General features: G+C 45.1%; 1 protein-coding gene across 10 annotated transcripts in view; it reads left to right on the forward strand.

Annotated features, from left to right (window-relative positions):
• The window catches only part of ELMO1 (engulfment and cell motility 1), a 527,822-nt gene that overhangs the window by 467,793 nt on the left and 46,299 nt on the right, over positions 1 to 13,730 (forward strand). For all 10 annotated transcript variants that reach the window (XM_040644094.1, XM_040644098.1, XM_040644097.1 and 7 more), the window contains one exon: positions 6,831 to 6,943. In XM_040644094.1, the coding sequence (XP_040500028.1) occupies positions 6,831 to 6,943 (113 nt within the window). The remainder of the gene's footprint in view (positions 1 to 6,830; positions 6,944 to 13,730) is intronic.

A 13,730-nucleotide genomic window follows, 5' to 3' on the forward strand; every position in this document is an offset into this window, starting at 1 on the left:
GGGGGTGAGGAAAGTGTGTGATATGTACCGTCGTTCGTCCCTCAGCAGACTGGACATGGCTTCTTCTGAACTTTTGTACGAAGCCGACTTACAACACAGGTGTCATTATGACATTAACCCCCGCTCTCTCTGTTTCTGATTCTTTCTTTCTGCCCCTCTTTCTGTCCTTTACGCTTATATATATGACATTTTTAATGCTTGGCAATTTGCAAAGCAGCCCCTCCTGGTATTTCGTTTCCTCACATCTATGGGAAGCAGGTCAATCTTATTCCCATTCAAGGAGCAGGACTAGTTCAGAGAGGAGAGAGGGGAGCAGCTGGGACTCAAACTCCAGCCCACGGATCCCTCACCTCATGCTTTGTCCATGCCAGCAGAGCTCCTTTGCAAAGTGCAAAACTAAGATGGGGTGTAAAAAAGTTCGCAGGCCTGCAGCTCCCTACAGCGCGTTTGCTTTCAGGCCCTGGGAAGCACGGTCAGAGGCTGCAGAGCGGAAGCGCAGACTTGAGTGAGGGTGACGCCGGGCATCGGGGGGGAAGTGCTTCCCGGGCCTCTTTGGCTTGCGTCATGGTGAGACCCGAACCGGACTTGCACTGAGCGCCAGCCCGCTCTGCAGCAGGCGCTGCTGGGGCTTTGCGTGGGTCCTCAGCCGGAAGGTACAGCTAGAAACACCAAACAGAGAGCCCTTCCGACAAATGCTGGACTCCTCAGAGACACCGTTTCTTACCTGCGGAGAGGACAGCCCCAGAATGCTGTATTTCCTGAGGTGTTTCAGCACACGCGCAAACACACGGGACTTCACTATGCTTTTGACAGAGGCTCTTAAAACCTAAAGGGAGACTTGAGGAACCACTTCAGTCAAGGCCAAGGGATCCCAAATCATTGTGGGACCACGACTTGATTCTAAGTAAGAATGTTAACTGCATGTGAAGTGTGAACACTTTGCTCCTGTTTTGGCTTCATATCTTTATTTCCTGAGGCTCTGCCCATGACATTCTGATGTTTTCCCCTTGATTATAAGAAGCTCTTCTGTTTACGTTTACCATGTGAGGAGAAACAACGCAAATATAAAGGAAGTCTTCTGTATGCATGTTGCTTTGGCATCGTCGTTCGGCCACGGGACTGAAGAGCACCGTGGCTCACTGGAGTCCTGTCGTTGTTGCAATAAAGACTTGTCAGAAACTATAGCATTTAAGAGGGATGCCAGGAGCCAGCCTGATCATTATCCCAGCCTCCGAAATGGGCAGGGGGAGCCAGCCTCCAGCTGCTTGTCCAGTGATGTTTTGCCTGTTAGAATGACCTGTTAGACAGGAACTCGTTGTGGGATCGGATGAAGCCTAAAGGCTGCCGACCTGGCTCACAGGACAAACCCACGTCAACAGAGAGAAAGGGACAGCACATATATGATGGTTTGCATTCGTTCACTCATTCATTTAACAAATATGTCTTGAGTGACTCCTGCCCGCCAGGCCCTGTGCTGTGGACAGGCAGAGAACCAGAGACACTTGACCACCCCCTCCCTTGTCCCAAGTTGTAAAACTGGGGTTGGAGGGTTGGCACAGACCGTGCTTAGGTGAAGGAAACACAGGTAGGTATTGTCATGAGAGCACACTGGGGACACATCTCCCCAAGCTCAGGAGTTAGGATATTTGAAATTTAGAACCGAAAAACACCTTTAAGGTCATCTAGTTCAAACTTCTCAGTTTGCAGACTGGGACAGTGACTTGGCTGGGGCTTGCCTGCTAATGCAGAACCCTGCTGGCCATACCCTCACCAGCCTCTTGACCCCCATAGCGCTCTCCCCATGGCCTGGCTCCCCCTGTGCCTGCTGCACACAGCACAGTGGCAAACCTAAGTGCCCCACAGATCTTTTGAGGCACACGTCCCATTATTATAAACTGTTTATGTTTCCTGAGAGGAAAAATGCACACTCTGTGTGAGCAAATTTTGGGGGGAATATTTGGTGGGTTCAAGAAGCTCTGTTGTATTTCTTAGCTCTTGACTGATTATTTCAGAGAGGAGGTATTTGTTATTTTCCACTTAGCATGACTTTACAGGGAAGATAAGGCCCTCCACACAATTAATCCGAGTTAATGGATATAAAAATCTTGAACAGTCCAAAAACAGGTCATTTAACACTATACTTGGGGGAAGGAGAGATGCAAGGATAAACACCAGTGAAGCATAGTAGCAAAAGGTAGAAAATCCACACCCAGGGAGCTAACCGATCTAGGATTAGACTCCAAGGCCACTACTTGGACATGTGGGTCCTTAGACAAGTTACATAACCCATTCTAAGCCTGTTTTTCTAACGTCTAAAAAAGAAGATGATTAAAGTGTCCACATCGTCATGCAGTTATGAAGATTCAATGACATAGTACCTGAAAAGCACTTAGCATATATGCCCAGCACATAATACCCACTCAGAGAAATGGTCCCTCTTATCATTAGCTGATAACCAGAATGGGACATGTTGTCACACTGTTGATACGTAAATGCCAAAACTGATGCTATAAATCTATTTGTATATGCCTTGCCTTATCTCAGAAGGTACAGTGGAAGTATAGTGAGAAAGGAAAAGTAAAAACGGAGCCAGAAATCAGGCTAACGCCTACCCTGCCTACCTGCCTCCTCACTAAAGATTGGCCACAAGCTTTGCGCAGGGCCTTCCCTCAGCAGGTTCCAGCAGGATGGTCTGGTCAGGTACACAATTTTCAGTGTTCAGTGCACTTGACAAATGCTTATCAAATGCCTGCCACGTACATGGTACTGTTCTGTGTGTTGGTGATTCAGCCGTGAAGAGGACAGACGCAGTTCTCGCCCTGGAGTGATTGTATTTTAGTGGGGAGACACAGACAATCAACATAGTAAATAAGATTATAGCATGTTAAAAGAGGATAATGACAATGGAAATATAAAGCAGGATAATGGAAATGGAGACCTGGCAGCCTTAAGTAATGTGGTCAGAGTAGATCCCTCTAGTTGGGATGGAAACATTTGAGTTAAGATGCTTAAGGGACTAAGGGAGCAGGCTATGTGTATATTTAAGAGAAGGGTATTCCAGCACAGAGAAACACCAGTGCAAAGGCACTGAGGTAGGAGTAGGTCCGGGTGCTCAATGAATAAGAAGGCCAGTGTGGCTAGAAAACACTAAACAAGGAAGAGAGCAATAGGAGTTGAGTCCAGAAAAGTGGCTGGGAGTGGATTATGGAGGGACTTGTTTGGGAGCCATTGGAGGGTTTTGAGCAGAGAATTGATGTGCGCTGACTTGGGTTTCTAAATAATCCCTCTTTCACTGTATTGGGAATAGACTCCAGAGAGGCAAGTCTGGAAGCAGGGAGATCAGTAAGGAAGTTAATTCAATAATACAAGCAAGAGATGATTCAAGTGATTAAAGTCTCTACTATAGATTAGATAGATTTTGAAGATAAGAAACAATGGTATTTCCTGATTGATTGGATAAGAGAAAGAGAGGAGTCAAGGAGCAGTTCATGGTTTTGTTTGAGCCGAACAACCAAAGGAGAGAAGGAGTAGAGGAGGTCAAGACAGGGGGTCAGGAGTTCAGCTTTGGACCTGTCAAGTTTGAGGTGTTGGTGAGACATCCAGATCTGGCATGTCTCACAGTTGGATTGATGAATTTGGAGTTCAGCTGAAAGGTCCATGTTGGAAATATAAATTTGGGAAGCTGTCAGCATAAAGTGGATATTCAAAGTCTTGAGCCTGTAATATAAAGAATAGAAGAAATATAAGGACTGAATTTGAAGGCCCTCTGGTGTCAAGACAGATTGAGTGCCATGGAACAGACACTGTCCCTCAGCCCACCCAAAGTCTTCACAGAACCCTTTTAGATCAGAGGTCGGCATAGTATAGATAGCTCTTGGGGCAAATCAAGCTCACTACCTGTTTCTGTAAATGGAGTTTTATTGGAACACAGCCACGCTCATGTGTTTACCTGCTGTCGACTGCTTCCACTCTACTATGGAAGAGATGAGTAGTTGCAACAGACAGCTATGGCCCCCAGAGCCTGAAATATTTGCTGCCTGGCCTTTACAGGAAATGTGTGCCAACCTCTGTTCTAGGCAGACACTCTAGTAGCAGCTGAGTGGGGCAGATCGCTGGTCCAGGGAGGCAGCTCACCGGTCCAGTGGTGCCGCCTGTCTTCTGTGTGTGGCTCTAGTCTCACTGGCCTTGGACCTGAGATTGTCTCCCAGAAATGGTGCTGGACCTGGAATTGCTCTTCACACACTCATTTACCCTACCCCCTTTAATCTTCCTTCTTTTATTTATTTACAAGGCCTTTAGACAGAATTAGAAGGTTATCTATCAAAACAAAGGCAGTGAACCCATGACCTTGGCCTCATTGACCCCAAGCTGAGAATCTCTATTCCCAGTTGCAGCCCATGGTGCTATTGGCTGGATTACGCTGAGGTCCAGCCTCATCTGCAGACACCCCATGTAGGTGTTATATATGTTTTCCTGATATGAGTGCATTTTATAGCAAGTGGGTCCATTTGCATGGAAAGAAGAGGAAATCACTTAGAAAAAAGAAAAGTTGTCCTCTTTTTCTCATTGCTCAGTCATGTTTTGGAGGCCTGTGGGGTTCACAACAAGGACAGCTAACTCTTGGAGCAGCTTATTCACGTACTCTGGAAGTGCCTCCCCAGGAATGTTTCCATAACAGGGTGTGTCACGATGTGCACATCTGGGTCTTACACTAAGATGTCATGAATCATCGACTAAAATGACTAGGAAGTACTTTCAATTATTTCCTCCTTTTGGTCCTCTTTCCTGCATCTTTATCTCCATTTTAGTAATTCAACTCTAGCCTACTCAAAGTCTTGTTTATAAATACATCACAACCTAAGAATCAGTGAAATTCCCAAACCCTTTCTCCAGGGATTTCTCCATCCCTTGGTGCTGTCTTGTCCTCTCTGCCCCATCACCCTGCCTTGGAAGTCAGGAGCAGTGATTTATTGTCGCATGTGGCTGCCCTGGCATTCCCCCCCCCACCTTCTTCTCCCATTCAGAGCAGGGTTCATCAAAGTTGCAATATACTAAGTTCATTTTATAAAAGGTGAACACTGATAATAGTTTTAGTGATCTGAAAGCCCGAGGTGAGACGCTGGAGGTCTGCACAGGAGAGCTTTACAAATGTACCAAGGTGTGTTATTAGGGCTCGATCTCCATATTATGCTTTATAAATGTTCAGTTGCAACAGTATGAAATGGCAGGAGGTTTGAAGCCATTCGAGTTTAAAATATGTATTAGCAGAGTACGGACACACCCATTAGATGGCCAGATCCTTTGATGTGACTTTTTAATTCTCTTTATCTCACATGTAAATAGAAGCAGTTTGTATGCAGAAGATTGAGTTCCATGCTTAACCCCTGTGAGCTGTTTCCCCCCCCTGTAAAATGAAAATAATATTACCCATTTATTAATGACACTAATACGTATTCCCAAAACTTGGGGGTTTTTGAGGGGGAGTGGGAAGGGGATGTTAGCTGAGCTAAAATCGGATGGTACCACTACCTGACTACAGTGAAATGTGGGCATATGGAGAGTTGGCCTGAGGAAAGGAGAGAATATTATCAAAGCAAATTCAGTAATAACCTCGCATTCCTGCCCAGAGCTTATAAAGCACTTGCATTCATACCATCTCCTTTGGGAGTCACAGCAGTTTCCCAGAAAAGATTCTTATCCCCATTTTACAGGTGGGGAAACTGAGACTTAGATGAGCTACATGAAATGTGAGTCATGTGCAGTCTAGATCAAAACCCTAGTCTTCCTAGTTCTAGATCTATGTTCTAATCAATACTTTAACACTACTGAGGTTCTCCCTGTCCAGCATCAACTAGAACAACTCTAGCTTTACTTAGACTCAAGTGCTAGAGCACTACATAAAATTTCACATGATTAAAAAAAAAAAACAAAAAACTATGCTCTTGAGGCATCTGCATGTCCCAGTTGGTTAAGTGTCTGTCTGACTCTTGATTTCAGCTCAGGTCATGATCTCAAGAGTTGTGAGACCGAGCCCTCCATTGGGCTCTGCACTCAGCGCAGAGTCTGCTTGTCCCTCGCCCTCTGCTCCTCCCCCTGCTCGCTCGCTCTCTCGCTCTCAAATAGAATCTTTAAAAAAAAATTTTTTTAAACTATGCTCTTAGAAAAAAAGAGATTTAAAAATAATTGTTCTCTGTTCTGATATCTTTAAGGCATAGTACATCTAAAACTAAATTATATTCTATTAGCTTGACTCAAGATGCAAATAATCCCTAATTTATCCCATCATTATCCCAATCTCTGTGGGCTAGAATGGGGGATGACATGTTGCTCCCATTTGTAAGTGATAGAGTGGAGAGCAAAATGTGGTCCTGTGGTTTGCTGTGGAATCAGTAATTACAGGGCTGCCCGTTATTGCTGTTTGGTCAGATCACAAATGTAGCCTGGGAGTTTACGTGCTTTTGGGGGGGACATGTGACTGAAGATTTATTGTCCTGGCAAAGCCAAGTGAGTTTCTGCATGACCTTATATCTGTGGCTCTGTGAAACAAGTGAAGAAATTTCTCAGGAGACTTTGGTGTAGCAAAACGTCACTGAAGCAGCTGATGCTTTGGTGGGTATTCTGTAAATGTCAGAGAATCTATAATGTTGTTTTAACAGATAACCCTGTCCACTAACTCTTAATAAATAATTCTCTAAAGCACTGCCTTGGGAGGTATTGGGATGGTCGTGGGAAGATGCAGCTTGCACTTCCCTGCCCCATCTGCCCGGATGCCCTTTCAGCCAGGCGCTGTTCTCAAGGCATGCTGTGCTCTGCGTGTTTGTCCTTCACAGGGAACTAAAGGAGAAGATCCAGCCAGAAATCTTGGAGCTGATCAAGCAGCAACGCCTGAACCGCCTTGTAGAAGGGACCTGCTTTAGGAAACTCAACTGCCGGCGGAGGCAAGGTATTGTGTCTGGGGCCACTGTGCCCCCAGCTAGGGTGAGCGGTGGCCTGCTCCATGGGGAAGCATGGCGCATGGGTGCCGGTTTAAGAGGAGGCCTTGCAGCATTGGACTCAGAACAGGTATAGCAGTCCAGGTAAGTTCTGACTCCCCATGCGTACCTGGGGAAAATCAAAGAATTACCAGAAGACCCATGGTACTGAAAAGCCACCTGAGCTCTTTGGTGCCACAAGTCTGCTAGTAGGTGTGCAAGAACAGCCAACATGTATCGAGAGCTTACCATGTACCAGGTTCTCATTTTACTTATTTTAATGCATTTCATCCTCATGGTAACCCTAGGTAACCCTGTGATTATACCCACTTCACAGATAAGGAAACTGAGACACTGAGGAGTTAAATAAGTTGCCCAAAGTTGTGGAAGAGCAAGGATTCATACTCCAGCAACTCTATGGCCCTTTCTTTCATTTTATTTTTATTTAAAAAAAAATTTTTTTTATGGGTTAATGACTCACTCTTCTGTCAGGAGAGCTGGCCCCCATAGCTGGACTTGATCTTGGAACTTCCAGCATGGATGGCCATAATTCTCAAATCCCCATACTGATTCCCTCCTAGGTGAAAATTACTTTATCTGGAGATAGAAGCAACAGTGAACCAAGGTGGGATAGAATCGGTTTTCATAATCTTGCAAGAGGAACGTCTGAATTGTCTCAGTGAATTTTAATCCCAAAATACCATGTCCAAATGGGTGCCATTAGACTAGTTCCAAGAGGCAGGAGGCACTTCCAGCTGGTTCTCAGTCAGGGATGTAAAGTCCTTTGATTGCTTTCTTCCTCTCTTGACAGGCTGCTGATTGCAAAGTCACAGGATTCATATCATACTGTCCTCTAAACAAACAGAAAATAAAACTGAAAAATAAGATCTGGGGAGAGGTGACGAGATTGAGGGACAACCAGGAATGAGTCTAAGCAGTAGAACCTCTACCAGGAAGAACACCCGTTACGGCCCAGGAGAAACTCTGGCAGATATTTCTGACAATCAGTGGCTGCTCTGCCCAGATGCAGAGCTCACCCACTAATGACAAACATCATTTCGTGTTTATGCCGAACCCCTCCCCTGGCCATTTACTTTAGTGGCTTTGTGCTGAATATTGAGTAAATTCAAACTATTTCAAATATTACGGTTGAAAATCATGTTAAGGAACTTCCAAAGGCAGAACTTCCTTGAGAAATGAACACGTAGGTTGTTCCTGGAGGATGGCAAGCTATGGCACTGAGCTTCCAAAGGGGCCTCAGGGGAGAGGACAATGGGTAGGATAATAATAAGAGCTGAGTTCCAGCTGGGACTGAGAAAGGCTGGCGTTGGGAGAGCAGCTCCCTCCTTTCTCACCGCATTCCTTGCATCTAGACATTGGTCATCAGGGCAAATGCTTTTCCAGAAGATAGTGTGGCATGGTGGTGACAGCAAGAACCCTGGGGCCAGATGAAATGGTGCAGTCCTGCCTCTCCCCCAACCAGCTGTGTGACGGTGGGCAGTCTCCCCATCAGAAATGGGGATAACAGTGCCTGTGTCCTGAAGTTAGTGTGAGGAGGGAAGGTGATCATGAATGTAGCCCTCAGAAAGCCACAACAAAGGGTAGTAGCTACTCTTCTAGGAGATTGTGTAGGAAAAGAGCAATGAGCTGGGAGTGAGTAGACTTGACTCGAGGCTTCACAACTCTAAGTAACCAACTGAGTGCCTTTACACAGACACGTGACCTCTCAGGACTACAATTTCCCATCGATTAAGTGGGAGAATTGGACTAGATGATCTCTTAGCTCACTTAGCCAGATAGTCGATTCTATGCTTGATCTCTTCACCACCTTTGGAAAAATCAATAGTCAGGACATACTGCTCCCATAAGATGATTTATAAAGTTTTTATTTACTTGGCATGGGCAAAGGACATAGAAGTGGGAGGAGGAGAGAGGAGACGGCACAGGGATACATACCATCCAACGCCTCCACTGATGTCTAGCTAGAACCCTCCAGAACGTAATTCAAAGAGCTCAGCTTAACCTTCTAGTCTACTTTACCATGAGTCTTCCCTTTCTAGGCTGAAATGGATAAGATTCTACTAGACTAATACTGTTTCTAGATATAATAATGACAGTCTTTTGGCTTAAGAAGTATTAGCCCATTATCCGTAAATTTTTCCAGTTTTGTAAAAACGAATTACCTAATGAACAAAAAAATATTAGCACCTAGATTATGAATTCATTAGTTAAGCTCTATAGGGAGGCTGGCCATCTGTGTTTAATATAAAATCATCCTTCTGGGTGCAGAACGGAAGGCCTTTTGGTATTTGGTAAATGGATTTAAAATCTGTGTGCATAAAAGTAGGGATTCAAAGCAGACGGTGATGAAATTTGTTTCTTACCACCCCATTGAAACATTCCACTTAGATTTACACAGATTAATGAGGATATGACGTAAAATCATTTTTTAAAAGATTTTATTTATTTATTTGAGAGAGAGAGAGTAAAAGAGAGCATGAGCAGGGGGAGGGGCAGAGGGAGCAGCAGACTCCCTGCTGAGCAGGGAGCCTGGCTCGGGGCTCCATCCCAGGACCCTGAGATCATGACCAGAGCAGAAGGCAGACGCTTAACTGACTGAGCCCCCCAGGCACCCCCGTAAAATCATTTTAATCCCTTCGAAAGATGTGTACTTCCACAGGAGCTCTCAGAAGGCAACAGACACATGCCCTCCCAGGTTAAAGAGCAAGCGAATTATAAAGGAATGGCGGCCACACTCCATTTAAACTTGTTCAGCAGTGAGTCAGATACAGATGAGCCCGATTTAAGCATTAACTGTACAGGGGATAATATGAAAAAGCTTTCTGTCCCACAAAACCAGAAAGCAGGGGAGCAGACAGAGTCCTTTACCACACCATATTTGGCTAGAAGACCCAGGTTAATACCTGCCCATCCTTCTGCGTGCCTCACTCGCAGCTCTGCTACTTGGTTAGACTGTTGTCGATATTCGCAAATCTGGGTTTCTAGGAATTCTGGCCACATTAAAACTTGGAGGCAGTAAGTCATGTGAGACACATCAAGCGGCATTGAAGTCCCTGCTTCCCCACTCGCTAGCTGGGTGGCCTTGGGCAACCTACTAGATCTCTCTGTGTTCCTATTTCCTCATCTGCCAAGTGATGTCAGTTGTAAGTAAGGGTTAAATAAAATCCTGCATTTATAGCATAGTGCTTTGCACATCGTCAAACATGCTTTAGTGATATTTAGCATTAATTTTAGCTTGTAGATCCTCAGAATAGAGGTTTTTAAACATAGGTGGGAGAGTGGCAATGGATGTCACATACCAACCTCACTCCATTCTGTTCCCACCACAGAGTAGCTAAGGTGCCTGTCAGACTCCTTTACAATGAGATCGATTGGCTTGCTTCTGTGTCCTCTGGGCTTCTGCAGGACCGACTTCAGATGAAATTCCAGAAGTTGTCTATGGTAGAGCCATTATTTGCATCGTGAGAATCTGCAGGATCAGGAACTACTCCCTATTTTCCTTATATTTCAGAGATTAGAGTCTTTCAGGATCCTTCATGTTGAATATTCTTGGTAAGAGCCCAGGGCTACACATTGGAGTGTCATTACAAGAAATGATCGCATGAAACGTTTGCTTCTCATTGAAAACATTGTCCATTTTGTTGGCCAGCATCCCTTCTCTGAGCAGTAACACAGCAACCTTCTCTAAGCACTAACATGGCAAACTTAATTTGGAACTTGGATGCGAGCAAAGCATGTGCCCCGAGGAACTGGCGCTTCCGTGTCACTGCCAGGGGTGATCTACCTTACCTTGGTCTCTCCGTTCTCTCAGAAAACCTAGAGCCAACTGGTATATTCAGGCACAGTAACCAAATGAACCTTCCCTAAGAGCAGGCTGTTTCTTCCTCTATCCTCCATTGAAATTTTTGTTTACTATTTAATTAAACTTTATCATAATTCATTTTTATTTTAAAAAATGGGATAAATCACATATTTTCAAAGGAAGAAAATCCAGTTGATTTTCAGGGACAACGTACTTTCCAGTAGCTCAAAAGAAGAGATGATCGTTGTTCTCAGAAGGTGAAGGAAGCAGGAGTGGACAAGAGGGGTTACTGTTAATGGGAAGCACAGGAAGATGCTAAAAGCTGTGAGCCAGCTCTGTGCAGGGTGCAGAAATGGAAATTTTATATATGTTTTAGATAGTAATTAACATTACTTAACAAAACAGGAATAGGGATCCCTAAGGTTCTTACAGCTTGGTCGAGGCTGCTTAGCTGATGTATGAGGGCCGGGTGGGGAGCCCAGGTCTCTATGACTCCAAAGCAGCAGTTAGGCCAAACCATCTTCGAAAGGATTTGGAGCTCTGGAGTCATCTTCTGTTGTGAAAGGAAGCAGCAGTCTGCAGGGGGCCGGAATTCAGAATCAGAAAACCATCCCTCGTTCTAAAGATTCTCCAGTGCAATGAAGATTTGGAAGGCAGGATGACCTCTGTCTCGGTCTATATTCATTGTCTTCCTTTACTGGACCAACAGAGCAATCTGGTATCTCATCACCTCAAAGAAGACATCTCCCCTTAAAAACATGGCTGGGGTCCCTCGTGTTTTATGACTCGGAAAGCTTCAGGCCTAGGCAGGAAAAAGAACTGAACACACTAAAGATATTGCACATTTTAGGCTAACCTACGAAAGCTCCAAAATCCTAACAGAAGTGCTCTAAGATTTTACTTCAGTAAAGGCCACCTGCTTCCCAAACACAGAACTCTCAGGGCTCCCTGGGCCAGCAGCCACCTGCCAACTGGGGGCTTTGCACCCAAGACAAAGATGTCCCCGTGAGTCCTCGGCAGAGCCGATCAAGACTCCGTTCTTGCTGTGCCCTGTGTCTCAATTACCCGCCCAGCGTTTCACACTCAACAATGGTAGCTAGTATTCAGTTTGCCCAACTGCCCTGCAGTCCCGCTGGCCAGCCCCAGACGTGTCTCTAGCCTTGAATGCTGAAGACTAACGGTCAGTCGTACTGTTGGGTATAGCTACCTATGGCTCATTTAATTGAACTAAAATACAATTTAAAACTTATTTTCTTACTATTTGATAAGTATCTATGGAGTATTTCTGTCATTGCAGAAAGTTCTTTCAAACAGTGCTGCAAGAATTAACAGTTGTCCGTGGTTATTAGCTCAGTAATGATCTGCGCGACATTGGGAATAGCTTTAATCAGCCCTGGAGACCTTACCAGTCTTGTGAGCTCTGAAACCAGCTTTTCTCTCTGATCCTGCACACACACACACACACACACACACACACACACACACATGTGCACACACATCCATGCACGCCCACACACACGCACTTATACAGAGACAGACCAAGAAAGTGAAGCACACAATTGTCTCCATCTTGTCAGTTTTTTAATTTGGAAAATGAGGAAATGGCTATTAACGTGCTAACACTCGTAATTGACTGGAAGACCCCTATATTAACTACTGTTTATTCTTTAAATGCTAGTAAGCAATCTTTGATAATGTTCTCACTGCTTCCTGCTAATTGCTTTTAGTGACACAATCCACTCATTCATTGCCCAGAGGGCTTGAGAAACTGGTAACATCATGCTGGGTTTTGAAAAGAAATACACATTTTTCTTACCATAAAAAACTGCAAATCAAGCTGCTGCTGCTGGCTGACACAGAAATTGTCTCACGCGACGAGCCGGCCTGGTTTGTCGCTCGGAGCTGCCAGTTCCACTGTCCTTGAGACAGACACACACCAGTTATGATGCCTCTAAACCTTCCCCGAGCTAACGACTCCAGGCTTTATACTGAGGAGAAGGGCCTGTCATGGCATCTACCCTTTTGTTTATGAGTCAAAACAGCCTCCCCAAGACTTTTCAGCCCTGTCTCCAGTGTCGTCATCCATCCAAGACTTGCTGTTTGATGGGGAGGAATGGAGCAATTGGTTACATGCATGATGTACAGATCTTTTCGCTCTCTCCCTATTTCAGTAGTGGCCTGAGAAAGAGAAGCTCATATAGGACAGGAAAGCAGTTAGCCGGAGGTAGGAGGACATCGATCAGCCACACACCGCAGGCTGTTACAGCGGGGTTCCAGGAGGTTTTTTGTGTTTCTCTTCAGCGAACATCCACCACAACTTTGCAAAGACGGTGGTTGCTTTCCTTGCAGGAACCCTGATAAATAGCCACTGTTCTCTCAGAGTTTCTGAGTAGAAGGAAGAACACGCCACACAAGACACCTTCCCTATTCCTATTTTCCCTGCCATAGAGTCAGAGTTGCTGAGTCCCTGTGCGTACTTCCCAAACCAGGAAAACAAGCGTTTCCACCATGTTTCTCTCAGTTGCCACCAAGAACCGAGGGAGCTCCTCATCCTCGAACTTCTTGGCTCTGTCTCTCGTGTCTGCCTTTCACCCTGGTAATTTTTTGCTGTACACAGTAGAGTGCTGTGTGCATGGCGGGCACTCGGCAAATATTCATTGGATAAGAAAACGTCCCTTGAAAGCATATGCAGCAGAAATTCTTGAAGTCTTACAAACGCATATGAGTCGTGCATTTTACTTCACAGCATATCTGCACTACTTCAATTTTGTTATGCTCCGCCAGTATCCTGACAATGAATGATCTTTGGTTGCATCATATTGGCCCTTGGGCTTTACGTTACTACCGTTACCCCTAGAGCTTATCCCAGCTTAAGAAGTGAGGAACCCCTGAAAAGAACAGTGTGGGTCCTTACTCCGAATAAGACCAGCGTGTCC

The sequence above is a fragment of the Ursus maritimus genome, unplaced genomic scaffold (genome assembly GCF_017311325.1).
Source record: "Ursus maritimus isolate PB19 unplaced genomic scaffold, ASM1731132v1 scaffold_3, whole genome shotgun sequence".
NCBI lineage: Eukaryota > Metazoa > Chordata > Mammalia > Carnivora > Ursidae > Ursus > Ursus maritimus.